We start from the raw sequence: 19,508 nt of genomic DNA, 5'->3' as shown, positions 1-19,508 counted from the left end.
CAAACCTCCAGCCCCCGCGCCCTGTCATACACACATCAGCGCGGCGTGCTAAATCGATCGCGCCGCCGGGGAGGAACCCGGTCCGAGGCTGTGATTGGCTGCATGCGTCTCCCACGCACATGGAGGACTCTCAACACAGCCACCCGCAACTTGGAGTCCTCCATCTGCAATTCGGTGAACGGCTCGCTAGGTGCATCCCCAGCACGAATGAGCTGTCAGAAAGAGAAAGAGGGCAAAGAGGGCACCGGTCGCCTTCCTGGTAGCGCCCCTGCGCGAGGAGGACTGGGAGGCCGCCCACATGCGGCGCACCCTCGCCATCGCGATCACAGGCGTACAACTGCGATAACCACTACGTGTGGAAAGAACCCGTGACGACATACTACAGTCCTCTATTTTAGCCATCTCGAATCGAAGTCCTCCGATACAGCCAGTGCAGGGCAAGTGCACGCGATGAGGTGACAGCGTCTTGGTATTGGAGCCTTTCCTCATATCTCACCGGCAGGCAGCGCATGCCCGTGCGCATGGGACACGAAACGGAGGACCTCACACACATTACCTGTTACATGTACCCATCTGGCTTGTCGTCTTAGCAGATTGGGGCGGTGTGCTGCAGCTGGAATCTACTAATGCACAGCTGCGCGCCTGTTCCTCTGAAACGGTTTGCGTACGGCGTTCCTTGAGGCAGGCGTAAGGCTTCCATATCGCAGTAGGCTGACGAGTTGAGATTACAGGTATGTGTTGTTGTTGCCTTTTCTATACTCTTGTTTCTCTTCTTGTCTCTACTTATATACTGATGCTTGTACGACGATGATGCCTCTTTCCATGTTCGAGAGCTGGTTGGGATGAATTGGGTGGCATGTTGGTGCCTGAGGCAGCCCCGAAAGATGCTGACCCATGATAGCGAACATGTCACTCCACAACCAGAACGGGGACTATCAACAGTCTTATAACATCTCAGTTCCCAACCAATACTATGGCCGCCAGATACCTGCACTGCACATTGATCCTGTGCAGACGCAGCAGAGCACGTTTTCTCAACAATCACGGAGTGCACATAGTGTACGGAGCCAAAGATCTAGCTCATCAGCCTCCTTACATACTCCAAGAAATACTTCACATGCAAGAGATTTCGATCGCATGAACTATCGTCAGACCAATCTCTCTCCGTTGGACAATGGTATTGGATCCCATATGCCGAGGGATTTTGACCTTCTCGATCCACAATATGTACGGCCTTATCATGGCTCGACTGCAGTTAGAGGGCCGGAGCCAGCATGGAGCCCGTACAATCTGAGGCTATCTCAGTCTGGTAATTCTCATGGTCTTTCCCCTCGATCGAATGTGAATTTCCAGTTCCCATGGAGTCCGGGATCTGACGTTGATAGTCAGGCTTTGCCATCTGACGAGGGTTACGTTTCGCGGAACACCAAGTCGGTCATAAGCAATGATCCCGATCATCTCCATCAGGAGCTATCGGCAAGTTTCATGTCAGATATTAACAATATGCATGTCGAGTCTGCCACAAGCGAGGCTCCTACGATGTCACGGATGCCTTCAGATCAACGATCCCATGTCAGCAGTCGTAGTGGGAGGTCAAGGTCCAAGAAAGACTTTCCATGCTACGAGTGCCCAGAAGTACTCAAGTGCAACTCAGAGTTCAAGTGCGTATGGGCATCACTATGAGATGACCATGTGCTGATGAAGGTGACAGGAAACACATGCTCAAACACAGCAAACCCTTCAAGTGTGACGTACCCGGCTGCAAAAGGGTAGAGGGGTTCACAACTACGAATGATCTTGAGCGGCATCAGAAAAGCCTACATCGGAAGGACATTGACAAGAAGTCCTACCAGTGTGCTGTGGAGGATTGTAGGAACAAAGAGAAAGTCTGGCCGCGCCTAGACAACTTCAAGCAGCATGTTGAGAGGATGCACAAAGATGAGAACGTACTCGATCTCGTAGAAAGGTAGATTTGCACATTTCATGCTTTAAGAGTCAGCTAAGCTGACATTGATAGATCGGTATGGCGTCCCAGGCGAGTCGACTCTCCTATAGACGGTAAAACGATTGTTACACCCCTGGACATTGGGTCAACAGTAGCTGGCATGGAGATTCCCTTCTCCATAAGCCCAACGATGGGCAACATCTCTATGATGGACTTTCCCATGATACAGGATGCCAGATACCTATCTTCGCCAAGCCAGGACTCACTGTTTGTGCCTAAAGCACAGCCACCATCTCGGCTCTCTGGACCTGGGTTTACTTCCGCACCACACAACAGCCGTGTTCAGAAAACGCCGAAGATAATTCGTTCTCGGCATAATGCACCGGGGATACAAGATGCTCTCTCCACTATCAAGGCCGCTCCTGGCGCGTCTGGAAGTAACCATGTCAAGATTCAAAAGTCCTCACAGGGTTCTTCTTTATCCAATGCACCCCAGACTAAGGCTGAGCAGCAAGCGCTAGAGCTCAAGAGGAAATCTGAACACCGCTTGCATTCGCCGGAGCCTGTGGACATTGAGAGTCGCATACTAGAGTTGCTGCAAAAGGCCAACCGCGACGATAGATTTAGGAGGCCGTCCAAGTCTGAGAAGAATGATGCATTGTTAAAGATGATGGCTGAGCTTGTCAACAAAGGCCCAAGAACCCCCGACACAGAACAGCGTCGCTCCAGCAAGAGCTCTTCAAACAATGACAAGACATGTCCGATGTCTGGCTGCGAATTTGCGGTCGCTCGTGATTGCGATCTGCGTAAGCATATCAAGCGACATAACAGGCCTTATGGATGCACATATCCCAAGTGCCACAAACGCTTTGGCGCAAAGTCAGATTGGAAGCGCCACGAGAACAGTCAGCATTTCCAGCAGGAAGCCTTCCGCTGCGGCCAAGAACTTCAGACAGGCCAGGTCTGTGGTGTGCATCTATACCGCGAAGGAGCGTTCAAGAACCACCTGGAGAGGGAGCATAAGATGGCATGTGAAGTTGCTCAAGAGAGTGTCAACCTCCGCAGGATTGGCAAGAACTGCCAAGGTACCTTCTGGTGTGGCCTGTGCAAAGATATAGTGCAGCTCAAAGAGCGGCGCAATGCAGCTTGGGATGAGCGGTTCGATCACATCGCGCGTCACTTCGAGAAGGAGAGGAGAAATATCGATGACTGGATCTGTGCTGAAGAGAACCGACCGAAGAAAGAGCTGCTAGAAGAGAAGAAGAAACGAGACTACTTTGACGATGAGGACGAGAGAGACAAGGACGGCGATGTGGATGCCGCCGGAGACGTTGATGACGATATTCCACAGCCGCGGCCGCCGCATCATCCTCCTCCTCCGATCAACATACCCAGTATGCCGATTTCAAGCCATGCATCGATGCGACCCTCACCACTTGCAGGTGATATCGCGCTAGGAACTGCAGTAAAACGACAGCGTTCAGAAGATTCGGCATATGGCGAACGACACCCAAAGCGAAGACAAACGACCATGGTAACAAATCGCTATTGTGTAAGTCACCATTTCAGCTGTTCGTAACAGTGCTAACAGATATAGTGCACATGTCTGAACCCTTGCGGTGTTGTAGATGTTGCTTGCGCAAACTGCAATCATCGCGTCTGCGCCAATTGCAATGTTGAAGAGACGGAGGCTTTCATGATGGATTTCTTTTGCGCAGACTAGTGATATCTCAGAGCGCAGATCCAGATACCCAGTAGATGATTTTTGCATATGTGAATCGACGTAAAGTGAAAGAATGTTGCATGCTTAATGGCGCGCCGTGGCTGTCGCGGACATGGTGATGGTGATGACGTTGCAGGGGTGTTGAAGGTCGGCGAAACCAAATGCCGAGGCGTGGAGTTGGAAACGTGTGCTCATGAAGCATAGCTCTCGAGAAGTTCCGTGACGCGGCCTTGCGACCAACAACCTCACCTTCCTTAACTTCTCCTGCAAACATGGCTGCCGCCGTAGATGACGGGCAGCTGCTCAAGCAGGCGACTGGCCGCAACACTCGAGGCTTGCTCCGGGTGATTATCTTGTGCCTCATCGCTGCCGCCGCCGTAAGCAGTCGTCTGTTCTCCGTTATTCGCTTTGAAAGCATCATTCACGAGTGTTAGTACTACAATTGAGGAGATATGGGGCAATTGACTGATTATGCAATACAGTCGATCCGTGGTTCAACTTCCGAGCGACGAAATACCTTGTACAGAATGGCTTCTACAGCTTCTGGGACTGGTTCGACGACCGTACGCATCCCCGCCGCATGCTCCAATGCCATATAGCTACAATGGACTGACATGGAATGCAGGAACATGGCACCCTCTTGGACGAGTCACGGGTGGTACTCTCTACCCCGGACTGATGGTCACCAGCGGTGTCATCTACCACGCCCTCCGCGCTCTCGCCATGCCCGTCGACATTCGAAACATCTGTGTCCTCCTCGCGCCTGCCTTCTCGGGTCTTACCGCGCTCGCGACTTACCTCCTGACCTCCGAGATGGTCCCGTCGCCCTCCGCCGGTCTGCTCGCCGCAGCCTTCATGGGCATCACCCCCGGTTATATCTCGCGATCCGTCGCAGGAAGTTACGATAACGAGGCCATTGCCATCTTCCTGCTTGTCTTCACCTTCTTCCTGTGGATCAAGGCAGTCAAGCTCGGATCCATGTTCTGGGGTGCATTGACTGCGCTGTTCTACGGATACATGGTGTCAGCGTGGGGTGGATACGTCTTCATCACCAACTTGCTGCCCCTGCACGCTTTCGTCTTGATCTGCATGGGACGATACAGCCCGAGGTTGTATGTCAGTTATACTTCGTGGTATGCGCTTGGCACGCTTGCGAGTATGCAGATTCCCTTCGTCGGTTTCTTGCCCATCCGCAGTAGCGAGCACATGTCCGCGCTTGGCGTCTTTGGCCTCCTCCAGCTGGTGGCCTTTGTCGACTGGGTTCGCGCACAGCTTCCCGGCAAGCAATTCCAGACGCTTCTCCGCGCTCTGGTTCTGAGTGTCTTCCTCATCGGTGTCGGAGGACTGGTGCTTCTTACCGTTTCTGGTGTCATTGCGCCCTGGACTGGCCGCTTCTACTCGCTTTGGGATACCGGATACGCCAAGATTCACATTCCTATCATCGCCTCCGTTTCCGAGCACCAGCCTACCGCATGGCCCGCTTTCTTCTTCGATCTCAACATGATGATCTGGCTCTTCCCCGCCGGTGTCTACCTGTGCTTCCGCACTTTGACTGACGAGCAGGTCTTCATTGTCATCTACGCTGTGCTCGCCAGTTACTTCGCTGGTGTCATGGTCCGTCTCATGCTCACTTTGACTCCCATTGTCTGCGTTGCATCGGCAATCGCTTTCTCGCAGATTCTCGACACCTACCTCGACGTCAAGACCCCCAAGCCCGTCACCGAGAACGGCAGCACCGATACCGCTGCAGTCGCTGCTGCAGCTATCCTTCCCGAGGGTCTCCGATCTACACGCAACCCGCTCGTCGGCATCTACTCGTATGCCTCCAAGCTTACCGTCGCCGGAACCGCCGCCATCTACCTCATGCTGTTCGTTCTGCACTGCACATGGGTCACTTCGAACGCCTACTCTTCGCCGTCCGTCGTGCTCGCATCCAGACTTCCTGACGGTAGCCAACACATCATCGATGACTACCGTGAGGCATACTACTGGCTCAGGCAGAACACCCCTCAGAACGCCAAGATCATGTCGTGGTGGGACTACGGATACCAGATTGGTGGTATGGCCGACCGCCCAACCCTTGTCGACAACAACACCTGGAACAACACGCACATCGCTACCGTCGGTAAGGCTATGAGCTCCAGGGAGGAGGTCAGCTACCCCATCATGCGTCAACACGAGGTCGACTACGTATTGGTCGTCTTTGGTGGTCTACTTGGCTACTCTGGAGACGACATCAACAAGTTCCTCTGGATGGTCAGGATTGCCGAGGGTATCTGGCCCGATGAGGTCAAGGAGCGCAACTTCTTCACTCCACGAGGCGAGTACCGTGTGGACGAGGAGGCTACCCCCACTATGAAGAACAGCTTGATGTAAGTGATTTGGTCCCACCGACTCCAGCAGATACTAACAGCAGATCAGGTACAAGATGTCTTACTACAACTACAACGCGCTGTTCCCCGCCGGACAAGCCCAGGACCGTGTCCGTGGCGCGCGTCTCCCCGCTCAAGGCCCCGAGCTCAGCACCATCGAAGAGGCCTTTACCAGCGAGAACTGGATCATCAGGATCTACAAGGTCAAGGATCTTGACAACTTTGGTCGCGACCATCAAAGCGCCGTATCGTTCGACAAGGGCCACAAGAAGAAGCGGTCCACCAAGAGGAAGGGACCTAGGGTATTGAGAGTTGAGTAGAAATGATGGGCGTATCAAAATCTTGCTAGAGATCTATAGCATTTGTACAAATAAGAAGCCATATCGGCATTGTTCGCAGGCGGGCGTCTGGGAAGAAATAAAAGAATATCTAAGTCCCATCGTCGGTATCTTCGAGATGAGTTGCGGTGAGTTTGACTATTATCATTGGAGATGCGGTTTCGCAGTCGCGCAATCCTGCTTGCGCGTCTGCTCTTTCACTTTGACTCCACGTTCGTCAACATGCTTTCTCACATGCTTTTCCAACCATCATTTGTCTACCCCACATCTCTCTTTGTCGCTCCTTCCTCTTAACACCTCCTCGCGCTTTCCCGGTCGCCCACGTGGGACCCACGGCCAGGGCCACTCTTCCGGCTTCCCTCCGCCTTCGAGTCGCACGTCCGCACCTGCTCAAACCACAATATGGCGAACGAAGAACAGAGAAGGGCCTTTGAGTCGTACATGGGCCGCACTGGCGGCAGTGGCAGTAACGGGCAAGGCCAAGATCAAGGCCAGCCAATTCCCCAGTACCCCGGCTCCTTCGCCCGGCCAGCCAATTCGTATCTTTACAATGTGTAAGTGCGCCATTGTCGCCTGAGACCAGAAGTTGGCTGACAGCAAGAATAGACGTAATCATGTTCGGCCCCATCTCATCGACGTCCGCGCGCAGTGCGTCAGCAAATATAGAACCTGGCTTACCCACCGTGTAGCAATTCCAAGGGCTCGGAGTCCCTCCCGCAGCACCCACGCCTCCGCCGGCTGCCTCGTCCGTCGCTTCTTTTCCCGGATACCAGGGAGGCTATCCTCAACAGACTGGGTACCCTCAACAGGCTGGATACCCTCAGCAGGGTGGATACGGCCAGGGCGTGTACAATCATCTGGGGATCCCACAGCGCCCACCACCGCTCCTAAGCCCTCGGTCACAACAACAGGATCAACAGCAGATACCGCCAGTAGCCGGACCACAAGGGCACGCTCATATTCCACAGGGCTACGACGCACGACCACCGCCTCCGCCAGGATACAACGCCGACTGGCAGTATAGCAATCCAGGTTCTGGGATGGAACGTCGACGAACTGCTCCTCTTACGAGCGCGATGGTACCGTCGTCACGCAACACGCAGCAAGAGATCATGGAGTCAAGATCGAGGCAGACAAGCGAGCAATACCACTACGAACAATACGGACAATCACATGCCGCGCAAGCACCACCTCCGCAGGTAGAAGAAGTAGCTGTGCCAGTTATGCTCTGTCACACCTGCAGTCACTGCGGCGAGATGCGCTCCGCAGGTTTCCATCGCAACAACCCGGTCCTTCCTAACAAGCCCATGATCCCCACACCCTGTCGAAGGTGCAAAAAGAAGCTTGCAGGCGCACATCGCTCAAGCAGCAGATACAGGTACATTCGAAGATGTACGGCCGAGGAACCCTGCGACTGGCCTAGAGAGTGTGTCCACATCGACATCGACCATGACGAGCGGAGGGGCCGGAGACAAAATAGAGAGGAGATCTATGTTACGCGATACTCTCCCAGTCGTCCTCGTGTTGTTAGACGAGAGTCCAGTCAGGCGCGCCTGGGCCTGCGAGTACTTCAACAGCCGACACAAGAGTTTAGGTCGGAACGAAAGCTCAAAACTTCCTCGTTGAGTCCTCGCCGCTCTTCCAGGTATGCTGGTGAAGTTTGGCCCCCGCCTGACATCGTCCGCACTAGAGAAACACGGTCGGATGAAGTGTACCCTGCGCCACCTCCACCACTTCCCAGTCTTACCTCGAGATCTGACGAGGTGTGGCCTCCTCCAGACGTTGTCCGTACTCACTCCTACAGGAAGGTCGAGCGAAGTCCATCGCGCCGGACAAGTTCAAGGATCATCGAACTCAGTCCGTCACCCCCACCGCGGACAAAATCTTCGAGAGTTGTCTATCGGAGCGAGTCTCAGGAACGTCGGACTAGGAGTGCAAGTAGATCTCCAATTCGTGTTAGCCTACGGGCTGAAAGGAGAAACGAGGAAGCGGAAGCTCGTCTCATGTCGCGTCCGAGACCGTACCACCCGATTGGACCAGAGCAGCGTAGCTTTCTCAAGGCGTCGGATGAAACTTCGAGCAATGCTGATTCGATGCCACGTCGCCGTTTGGATTCACCTAGTCGGAGCATCCTGAAGCCCCTAGGCACCGAGCACGAAACCTCCCACAGGCGAAGAGATACCATGCGCGAAAGTCAGCAGAGCATGCGCGTCGAAGTCGGAGGACCTCGTGTTCACTTTGGTGGTGGAAGAAGGCAAGAAGAGCCAGTACTTGAGCCAAGAGGAAGATCTAGGTATGCCGACGAACGACTGGCGAGGGGCGACAAGTACGAGCATTACCGAGAGTATTCCCGCAGTCGGGTTGTAGACGATCCTCCACAAGAGCCACTATCCCAGGACTTCGAGAGGATCCGTATACGGCACTCATCGCCATCTCCAAGAAGGGAGTACGAAGAGGAAATTCGCATTGATCGACAGCGCCGTATTTCACCTTCTCCTCCGCCCTCAAGACGGTTTGAGGAGGTACTCGTGCGGAACATCTCTCCTCTTCCCGCACGTCGCACACCCCGTCTTCCGCCCTCTCCTCTGTCACCCGAACGGCCACCGCGGCCACTATTTCGCCATGTCTCCCGCCCACGAGCACTCGAACGGACTCGTTCTATGACTCCACCGCCTAGTCGCCGAAGACAAGAAGATGATGATACCGATTCGGAGAGCGCACATTCAGCTGAGATCAATGATATAAGAAGCTGGAAGGGTATCGATGAAAATGGACAACCTGCTACATTTGTGGAAGAGAGGAGGGCGGTGAGGATGATCGATCAGGGAAGTGATAGAGGTGGGCTTGCGAGAGAGTATCGTGAGATGGGTAGAGGCCCGAGGCTGGATACGAGAGAGCGAGTGACTAGTCGGAATTGGAGAGATGTCTAGGCTGTTGGAGGGGATGAGTATGTAAAAGTCTGGCACTGGCGAGCTGTATGGTTGCTATGCTATGAGGCGGAGCATCCTTGGATTGGTTTTGAACGATTACTGATGCATAGATACCTACGATACCTCTTTAGATTTCTTTCAATGTCATGTTTTCAGCGAAAGCAGACTTTGGATCAGGTGATGTCTGATTCGAGCGATTCTCTACTAACATATTCCACGGAAGATAAACGCACAGACCTTTGACGGTGCATATATAAGCTCACAGCCTGCTGCTTCCTTACTTTCCATACCATCTTTCAGACCTGAAACATATTCAAAAAAAACATGGCCGCCAGCGATGGAATTTTTCCTGGCTTTCAAAACTGCACTGCTGAAAATCCTATGCTGAGAAGGACGCTTTCTCTTCCCATTCCTTTACTGCTTTCTGAAAAGACAAGTCTCCAAAAGACAGACTGCACAAGCACATGTCTGTTGGTTCTCCGCCAGAGGTTTCTCCAAATTGTCAGATCAACATGCCATGTGCGCATTCCAAAAAACGGCAACGACGCGGTTATGGCCAGGGGCTGTTGGCCATTGCTCTCTTCCACAACTTCCTTGTTTTCGGAGTGAGAAAAGCGTGAAGAAAAGATTCGATGAGACTGAGTGTTCACTTTCACGCAAAAAAAAAGAAAAAGAAGCTATGTCAAATGGCGTGAGTAGTGCTGGGTCGGGTATAAAACATCGACCTGGTACTGCTCTTCTCTTCGCATACACTCTACTTTTCCCACTAAAACAATACACAATGGTTTGATGTTCCAAAAAGTATCGAGAGCATGCGATGTGTTCTGCGTTGTTTGAACCAAACCCATAGGCTATAGTTTTATGTGTGAGCAGGAACTCAAGACATGCTGAACGTATGTTTGAGTGTACGCTGCAGCATTCACATAAGAAGTTTTGATGTTCTTGTCGGAAAATACGGTTCCGAGACACGTACTTGCGCACGTCATGGAGAAGACCAAGGAGACTAGATGTGCTGTTATCGAATACACGAACACATGTGTTCATCTTCAAAAACACGAGAATGTCCTTTGATGGTTAAGAGTGCTCAGGCAGTCACTAACTATGCGCCAACACTATGGTGTTCGCTGATATGTATTGATGCTGGATAGCTGGCCCGCAACATACTTGGCCATGACTTGTATAACAAAGCTGGTATAGCGCACTGACCGCTCACATATATAAAACCCCGTTTCTGCACCTCACAGTCTTCCTCTTATCAACCCAAGCTGCTCGGTCTCCAACTCAAAATACTGAGATGCTCTTTCATGTCTTCTTACCAAAAAAATCGAGGGCGTCGAATTATGTCCTGGCGCGAGCTGAGAACGGAATCCATCCAAGGGCAATTGACAATCAAAATGCACATTCTACAATGACATGTCCCGTTTCGACGATGCGAGAAGCACACAGACCTTGGGGTTCTGTCCTCTTTCTTTTTTTCATGTCTCGAGGGCTCCTTGCCCGCCTTCGATATATCAAAACTACACGAGACCAATGCCATGGCCGATCCTCCTGAGCTCTAGGACAAAATCAAATGAACGCATCGTCATGCACAAGGAGAGCCAGTACTTCCAAGAAACGAAAAAAGGGTGCAGGGTAGACATGTAGCGCTCGCACTTGACATAAAACCACTGAACGAGAGTGTCATGCTTCGTCTGCATCTGTCAAAGATCGCGCGCTCAAATTGCTGTCGACGACCGACATCGACGGCTATATAAAGCCTTTCATCTGCGCTTTGCGCTTCTGCACTCTCTACCACTTTTCCCCGGGAACTCATACTTCAAAAAAGACGACGGATCGCTGTATGGATTTTTTATCCCAAGACAACCAATAAAGGAGGCTTCTATGCTAGCTGGGAATGGGTCTTGTTCACATGGCTTTACGGCAGCCTTGATACTTTGACGCTGGCGATACCGTACCGAGTCGAGTATCGGTCGCTACTCGAAATGATCCTGCCAGATGTAACATCACGGTGCATTGTATTTGAAACCAAAAGAAAGCACTTCGATGTCACATATCGAACAATGGTAATCTTTTTAGACATCCCTTATTCAGTCAGCCATGCAAATGTATGCCATTTACATCGAAAAAAGGAGCTGGTCTGTGGTGATGTCAATATAAGAGAGTCATGCCATTATTCGTTCTAGGGCCACGTACAAGCCCTATATAACTAAAAAAGATGATCTTTTACTCGCTTGATCGTGGCCGTAGTCTAGGTTCCGCAATCCTTATTCCATGCTATCATCGGCCCCTCGTCCTATGCCGACTCCAACACCTTGCTCTGCAACGAGCAGAGCTCTACAATCGTGCTCACACTCCCCACTTCTTGCCGGGCAGCCTGCAGACGCTCCTTGACCAGTTTCTCAGTAGCCGCCTCAGCTTCCCGTGCTGTCTTGCCCCATGCTGCGACTTCTTTCGAACCAGCTGGCAAGAGATGGCTTTCGCCGGAGAGTCGGAGAAGCGCTTCCTCAATGTCTTGGTCTGCAGATGCTATCTGACTCTGGAGGTATACAGATTGCTGGAGCAGAGAACGCTCATTGTTGGCGATTTGAGTGAGATACGGGAGGTAAGGCAAGAGTTTGGTAATCGGCCGGATAAGCTTCGTTGCTGCGGCTTTGCTGTCTTCGTTGGGTGTAGTTTGACCGCCGTTCTGATCGTCAGTCTGGACATCCAGCGGTTGTTGGAGGCTTGCATGAGCTTCGAGAAGATTAGCACGAGCTTCAATGTACTTGTTGTACGATTCTCGTATCTGAGTTTCTGCTGACGCAAGATCGACGGGTGCCGCGACGCTGACTGGGCGTTTGACGGGTGAGGCATCCTCAAGGAAAACACTGTCCTCCTCCATCTTAGCCAACTCCCCCTGTACCCAATCAACGAGCTCGTCTCTTGCTCGCTCGAGTGCATGAACTTGCGCTTGTAAGCTGGGCTCACCCGGCATCTCGTCCTGGGCCTTCTGCCTCGCGACCTGGGCGCGCTCCATGGTCGTTCGCGCCTCGAGAACCTCCTGCTTCAGCTTGAAGACCCAGTTCTGGTCATCTTCGGCTTGCGATAGTTGCTCTAGTCTTTCGGCAGGTAAGTCTGGTTGCTCGCCGATGGCGCTTTTGATGGAAGCTCTTGGGTCAGTCGCAGCGGTCGATGGCTTTGCGGTGAGGAGCTTGTCTAGAGACTCTTGGATAACCTGAAGTTCTGCATAGCGCCGGCGCTGTCGTAGTAAAGCAACGTAGCCTCGCGTAACTTCGTTGTCGTATTCTGATTCTGGCTGCGTTGGGTTCTCGTCGACGTAGCGGTTGCGTACATCTTCTAATGACGTCTGAAGTTCACGGTGTCTTGCTTGCGCTTGGGAATTAGCCCGCAGAGCTTGTAGATATTCCAAACGAGTGTCCTTCAGGCCTGGAGGATTGGTGTTGGCCGCAGATAGGTTCTGCGGGCACTCATGGTTCAGATGCTGGTTCTGGGTCGCTGCATTGACGGGCCTCAGGCTTGAGGTGAGATACTTGGAAAGAGCGCGTCGAATCCTTAGCGTGTCTTCCCGATTGTTTATGTATGACGACAGTGCGCGGTCGACTTCGGGTATCGGACATGTTGTTTGGGCTGGCATGATCGGAAGTTGTCTGCACCCCGCAACAGAGAGAATAACTAAAACGAAAGCGAACCCGGAATTGTGCGCGGATCTTTCAAGAAGGGACTAGTCCTGGTGATCGCATTAATTAGATGTCACGAGGGTCGCTTTTGAACGCGTTCAGGGTACAGACAGCGTCGAGATGTCAACGGGACGGCATTTCGATAGCTCTGGAGCTAGGCCAGAATGGATTTGAAGCTTTGGCTAGCGCAGATCACGAAAACACGTGCCCGCACGCTTGGCGATTGCACAAGCCCGAAGACAACACGTCGGGCGTGGGCACTCGTCTGTATCAGGAACAGTTGAGACGGTGTCTCTCGCGGTACAACACCTGTCGATCTGAATTTATAGGGTGTCTCTGCTGAAAATACTGCCGATAGTCTACCCCCTATTGGCAGCTCCTGCAAGCTCAGATACAGAGAAACCATGGCTTCTATGCTGATGTCATATCCACTGAGCCTGCATTCCCACCAGGGTTCTGCCATGAACCCATTGGCGTGCCATCGGAACGCGGGCGGAAGTGAAGGAGAGTTGACTTTGTTCTGTCGTTTCAAAGATACGCCGAGGTACCACCAGGAAGGGTTTGCAGGAAATTGCGCGCGACGGTCACGCGGTTGTCTGGAAGCAAAAAGCAGAGAGACGATAAGACGTTGAGTATTGACGTGAGCATAAGGGTAAGATGATGTTCTCACGACACTGCCGTTGCATCAACACAAATTGGTTGCTTGTCGCGTTACACCGGGTATATTGACATGTGACAAGCCAATTGCCTGCGATAATTGATCAGGAAGATGTGCTCTTGTATCCGAGCAAGTACAGTTGGTGCCACTGCCAGCGGCTGTCAGATAGGATGCTCCGGCCTCGGGTGAGTTCAGCTGGTGCATGTGCTTCTTCTCAGCCGCCGCCATAGCATCACGAGTATTAGATTTACAGTGGAGTCAGGTTCATGCGTACGAGACAACGGCCCTTGGGGTCGGGAGCTAGTCGGATCAGCAGCGGGCGCATTACGCAGGGTCAGTCCCACGAGGCGTCGTGAAGTGGTGCTGTGTGGTGTTGAGAGCTGGGATAAGGCTGGCGGTGATGAAGCAGCCCAGGCAGGGCGAGTGGGCGCGATATGAGGCGGTGTCAGCGGTGACACGGTGGGGATGCGCGGTGGATGACGCGACTTGGACAACACATCAACACAGCCCCGCCAATCGCGCACGAAAGCCAGGCGTTTGCCGCGTAGATTTTCGAGTACCGGGACTGGTGTGCTGGCGACTAAAGCAAAGATGCGAAACAGAGGCATGTCCCGTGCAGAAGCCACAGCTGCTTGGAGGGCTAGCTGCAAAGGGAGGGCTTGGCGGCGCAGGGATGGGCGATTGACGGGCGTCGATTGGAACTTATTTCGCCTGTACCCTAATGAGGCCTGCCGGACTGCAACTGCCTGCTCTTCTCCTTTCCCGCCAGCAGCCATCCGTCCCCTCGGCCGCCCGAGCCCAGGAACCTCTTTGCAGTGATTTTATACACCTACACTGCTAACACAGCAGCCATACGCAGAAAAAGCAATTGAATAGCATCCGTCCCTGCATCGCGCTACTACCGCGTCGCGCATCCACCCCCGAGCGCATCTGCGTCACTCGCCCTGGTGGTAGCGAAGACCCGCCCCGCCATACACCAACATGCCTTTCTTCAAGAATGTCTTCCACTCCAAGGACAAGCAAAAGGGCGCCAAAGCTGCCCCCGAGCCCGTCGCGCCGCCCAAGCCCCGCTGGGAGGAATCATGGACGCGCAAAGATGTCGCTCCCGACGAGATCCAGGAGCTCATCCACGTCTGCACCCAAGAGATGAAATCGAGGGGTACGTCGACCCGTCAATTGGCACCCCGCACGCACTGCTAACACGCGAAAGCCCTGGACATGCCCTTTATGCTCCTCCCCTTCCGCCCCACCTCCGACACGAGTGCCTCCCGCAACTTCGTACGCAACTTCTTCAAAGCCGCCTACGAGGGCACACGGCAATACACAGGCGAGGGGCTGGCACAGGAGCTGCGCCTCACCGAGCCATTGGTAGGCTAACATACCCGTCTCACCACATCGATCCATGCGCTGACGTAGCCAGACGCTCTGCAGTATCATAAAATGGTGCTGGAGCAGACTGCCCGGCGGTGTCGTCACCTGGGACGCATACGAGCTTTTCCGAATCGGCGAGTCTGGTAAGGCGACCGCAAAGACATGCCCAATCACCACTGACGTTCTGTCCAGATTCAAACTTTGCGCGCCACGCGTTCGACACCTTCATACCAATCAGCGTCGACTCTGAGGCTCGCAAGCACATCATATTCGACTTCTTCGATCTCCTGTCTGCGGTCGCCGCAAGAGGCAAGAGCAACGGCATGGGTGGCAGGAAGCTCTCTCGTTTAGCCGGATGGTGGGCTTTTGAGTTCGTTGAAGACGGCAAGGGCTTCGACGGTGGTTATCGCACATGGGAGAAGTAAGCACCCTCGCTGAACTGGACGACCAACGCATACTAACTAAATTCTAGGGCCGCGGACGCTGCCAGTCATCTCTTCTTCGCTTACCTGCGATCGCTATCGCCAGATATGAACGTAGTCGGTGGCATCTCTGCTCTACCACGGTCACTCCAGGCGCTGCTCTCCCAGACCGAATACCCTCCGCAAACACCGACCCTTATGCAAACGCGAACAACCAAGGTGGTTATGATTGTCGACTCCGTATCGCCTACACCATTCGCGTTGCTGCGTCGCGCAAAGAACTTCGAATACCGAGACGACGACAGAGCGCTACAGCAGTTCTCCGAATACGACGACACCGTCAAGGCCCTGACGGATGAGTGCCGCAGAGTACTCGAGTGCATTGCTACGGCAAATCAATCGACTGTCTCGGCCGCCGACCCCACTACGCCAGACCCGTCATGGTCCCGCTTTGAAGACTTCGGGTTTTCGGGTATCATGGACAGCTCCGCCAGCACCAACGGTACCCCAGTGGGTGGCAACCCACGAGAGTTCTCTAGTCTCCGAAACGGGCCCCGCTCAAACAACACCGACTTTGGTCGCCCAACCACTCCTTCGTGGGCGGACTTCTTGTCCTCGGGTTTTGCTGACGAGAACAACCAATCTCCTCCAACTACCTTGTTGATGCCAAACCAGAAACTCCCACCACTAGGAGAGCACCGCGTACACAGCTCTCAGTCACATGTACGAAATGGCCTCAGCGAAGACGACCTCGAGCCCGGCGAGCTGGCAAGCATCACCAAATTCGATCTCGACGAGACTTTCTGGTGGGTATGGATGATCAGTCTGGCTTCTGAAGAGACTACTGATCGCAAGGCTGCGTTCGGAAGATGCACGTTGATCGAGACACGCATCCAGGGCGCAAAGTGGCTGGTCATGGAAGAGCAGGTCAAGGGTGCAGCTGCCCCTGAAGAGGGTGCGTACATTGTGGAGAAGAAGTCCAAATTCAGCTTCACAAGGCGCGGGCGACTTGGTCGGCGGAAGTCGACAGGCAAGAAGCCAACTCCGAAAGAGCCATACAGCCGGACGACTACCAACACGCCCATGAGCAAGACTAGCATTGGCCCCGACCAGCACGCAAGAATACAGGCTGCAGCCGCGAAACTGGCTCAGAATGAGCGTGATGAGAAGGATGCAAAAGAATTTGCGACACGCCGAGGACGTACTGACGATACTACGTCCGTCAAAACAAACAGTGTGCTAACATTGCAGCCACATCTGGTGAACGAGGCTGGTCCGGCCATGCAGTGGGACAAGAAATTTGGCGAAGCCGCCCTCGATAAGGACGCTCTCCGTGCCCAATACCTTGGTGATCACACTGCGGGCAGAGGTTCAAAGAACAACCTTACAGCAGCTGCCAATGGCCGCGCTTCCCCACTGCCTCCGAGCGTGTCAAACCGGGACCTTCCTGCGCTACCGAAGTCTGAGCGAGGAGACTCGCCTGCTCGTATTGATACCACCACGCCTACAAAGGCCTCTGTGACACCAGTACCTTGGCCACATGAGTCACCTACCCAGACTCCACTTCCTCAGCAACAGTCATTCCCCGTTGCAATGACGCGGGAACAATCCACACCCATCGAGGAAACGCCCTTCGCGACACCACTGCCCATCGAGGATGAGAAGTCTGTCCAGACAGGCGCGACTCCGAACCAGCACCCTGCCTTGAGGAAGTCAATCCCCGATCGCAAGCCAGTCGTGGCTCCTCAGCCCAAGACTCGCGTCAGTGAAGATCAGGGTGCCGCACCTGGAAAGAAGATCTCACCGAACAAGCTGAAGAAGAAGGAAGGCAGTGGATTCAGGAAGCTTTTCGGAAGAAAGAAGACCGAGACACCTGCAGCAGTACCTGCGCCTGTGCCTGCGGATGATTCGTACTTCCAGGCATCCGATGCCGTTCGCAGTACCTCTCGACTGGATGATCATCAACCCAACGTACGAGAGCCATCGCCAACCTACACCGATCACCATCCTGAGCCTGTGCAGGCACCATCGCCAAACTACGAACCTAGCCCCGCGGCATCCTCGCCCGAGGTCGCAGAGCCGATTCAAGCAGGCGGCACTGTTGCTGGAGCCCCAGCAACGCAACAAGAAATTGACCAAGCCTTCTCTCGATTTGACCAAGGCCCTATGGATGACATGCCTGCTTTTGCCCCTGCTGACGACGAGAGCGAGGACGACGCCGCCGCTGCCCCGACCGTGCCTCGTCGACAGGTGCAACAGACGAACCCTAGGACCCCAACTCAACGCGCACCGGAGTATGCGGATGACATTTCTGAGGAATCTATCGAGTTCACAAAGCAGCAATCGCCGTCTCAAGACCGATGGGCGCAAATTAGAAAGAATGCAGCAGAGCGCGCCGCAAGGCTCAGCGAAGAACAGGTTCGACGTAGCCGAAGTGTGAGCCAGAGCCAGCGCACCGATGAAGGTGAAACCAGTGGCGAAGAGACCATCGAAAGCCGTGTTGCCCGTATCAAGGCGCGTGTCGCCGAACTTACTGGCAACGTTGATGGCCAGCCGGCAGCAGCTGGATCTGGCGCCGGAAGACAGTGGTAGAATGTGCTTTGGTGAGCATCGTGGGCTTCTTCTGCTTAGGCCTCGCTAACGGTCCCTCAGATCTTCTTTAGCATCACATACCCGTTCTGTTTTCCCAGCGTACAAACTGCTCGATACCCTTTCCCATTTCGACTTTCTGGTTTTTTTCTTCTACGACACTGGGCATTAATTTGTGCTTTCCACGCCTAAATACCCGTCAGCTTCATACACTTTATGGCTGACAATCGGCTTGCTTCATTCCCTCTGTATCTGTTTCGATTTTTCTTACGTTTTGCTGAGATACCTCGGGAGGAATGTACATCGTTGTCTAGGTACACATCTTTGCGGACATGCACAGTTACGTGGTCATGCATGCTCGATGACTGCGATAATACATACCATGGTGGAGACGACGTAGCGTGTTATATGTTCTAGAAAGAGAGACTGTTGGAATGTTTAATTCAAGACGTTTTGCTTGTGTAATCACTTTGATTTGTGCGAATTTGAGGTGCTTTCGATCGTGTTTTGGTGTTTATGTTCTCATGCTGATCTTTATGAAACATTTGGAAGGTAGGTTGTGGGACGGGGGGATTGGGACTTCCATGCAGCCATATTCTGGTGCGTTCTGGCTCGTATAAATGTTTTTCCCGATCACGTCACAATTCCTTTGTCACACTGCTTCAACAGTCACACCAAAAACACTCGACAATACGTACATGAGTCCGGGTCGACGACTCAAATCACAGGGGCTGACGGTTGATGTCTGCGCCAGCCATGCCAAATTGCTTAGATTCTACGAAAAAGACTCCATATACAACTGATGTGGCGACCTCCCACGTACTGGGTGTACACATGGCGTCCTTGAAATTTCTTTCCAGAATCTTGTCAGTACGCTGTCATGTAGCCAAAAGCTATTCAAAATGCATGTATCGGCCTTCATTTTGCATTATTTAGAACAGAAGCGGGCGAAGAAGCACTCCATCATCTCGTTGATTGCTTGTTTTTGGACGCTTCACAGAATGTTGTGAAGTATCGAAGTGAGGTCTTCTAAGGAATGACTGTGTTTTATATCTCGGAGCTCACGCCAGTGCTGCATCGAGCGCGATCACGCGTGAGAACACAGTATTAGAGCTTGTGAGAAACATATAAAGCTCTAGGGATGTTTAGACTTTCTCTTTCTGCAATTCATTCCCCTGAGGTTTCTACCAAAAATGAAAGCTGAGAATGCCGTGTGGCTGCAGTGGCGCGGCTCAAAAGCTACACTGGAAATTTGCATGGGACGGCGCTATGTGCTTTCTTCGTCATCGTAATTTCGTCTCGTATTTTTTTGGGTGTAGGGAGCGCAAAACCACGCGGACTCATAAACGTTGACACGCGTGGTTTTGGTGAAAAGTCAGGGCACAAGGCTTTTAAGTTGTAGTTCTTAAATGTAGGAAATAGTAGCGATCAAGAGACGCTTTATACTTGGAAAGGACGAACTATGATCATGAAAGTGAAGGAT

At 53.0% G+C, this 19,508-nt stretch overlaps 3 protein-coding genes across 3 annotated transcripts; 2 read left to right on the top strand and 1 right to left on the bottom strand.

Moving 5' to 3' along the window:
• Window positions 1-1,938: 1,938 nt before the first annotated feature.
• Window positions 1,939-6,360, top strand: J4E87_002496 (uncharacterized protein; the record flags this gene model as incomplete). Its single annotated transcript, XM_049374133.1, has 8 exons — window positions 1,939-1,946; window positions 2,036-3,339; window positions 3,388-3,497; window positions 3,543-3,549; window positions 3,873-4,097; window positions 4,151-4,231; window positions 4,294-6,040; window positions 6,090-6,360. 8 exons carry the CDS (start codon window positions 1,939-1,941, stop codon window positions 6,358-6,360), a joined length of 3,753 nt encoding a protein of 1,250 aa, XP_049236273.1.
• Window positions 6,361-11,601: 5,241 nt separating this feature from the next.
• Window positions 11,602-12,942, bottom strand: J4E87_002495 (uncharacterized protein; the record flags this gene model as incomplete). The annotated part of the gene is made up of 1 exon (XM_049374132.1): window positions 11,602-12,942. One exon carries the CDS (start codon window positions 12,940-12,942, stop codon window positions 11,602-11,604), a length of 1,341 nt encoding a protein of 446 aa, XP_049236272.1.
• A 1,682-nt stretch (window positions 12,943-14,624) lies between these two features.
• J4E87_002494 (uncharacterized protein) lies at window positions 14,625-18,028 on the top strand (the record flags this gene model as incomplete). The annotated part of the gene is made up of 5 exons (XM_049374131.1): window positions 14,625-14,802; window positions 14,854-15,011; window positions 15,064-15,157; window positions 15,207-15,435; window positions 15,487-18,028. The coding sequence occupies 5 exons, from the start codon at window positions 14,625-14,627 to the stop codon at window positions 18,026-18,028; spliced, it is 3,201 nt and encodes a 1,066-aa protein (XP_049236271.1).
• Window positions 18,029-19,508: the final 1,480 nt, after the last annotated feature.

The sequence above is a fragment of the Alternaria ethzedia genome, assembly GCF_023757985.1.
Source record: "Alternaria ethzedia strain BMP 0044 chromosome Unknown scaffold_4, whole genome shotgun sequence".
NCBI classification, from domain to species: domain Eukaryota; kingdom Fungi; phylum Ascomycota; class Dothideomycetes; order Pleosporales; family Pleosporaceae; genus Alternaria; species Alternaria ethzedia.
Note: the sequence above shows the minus strand (reverse complement) of the source record. Positions and strands in the feature narration are given on the sequence as shown.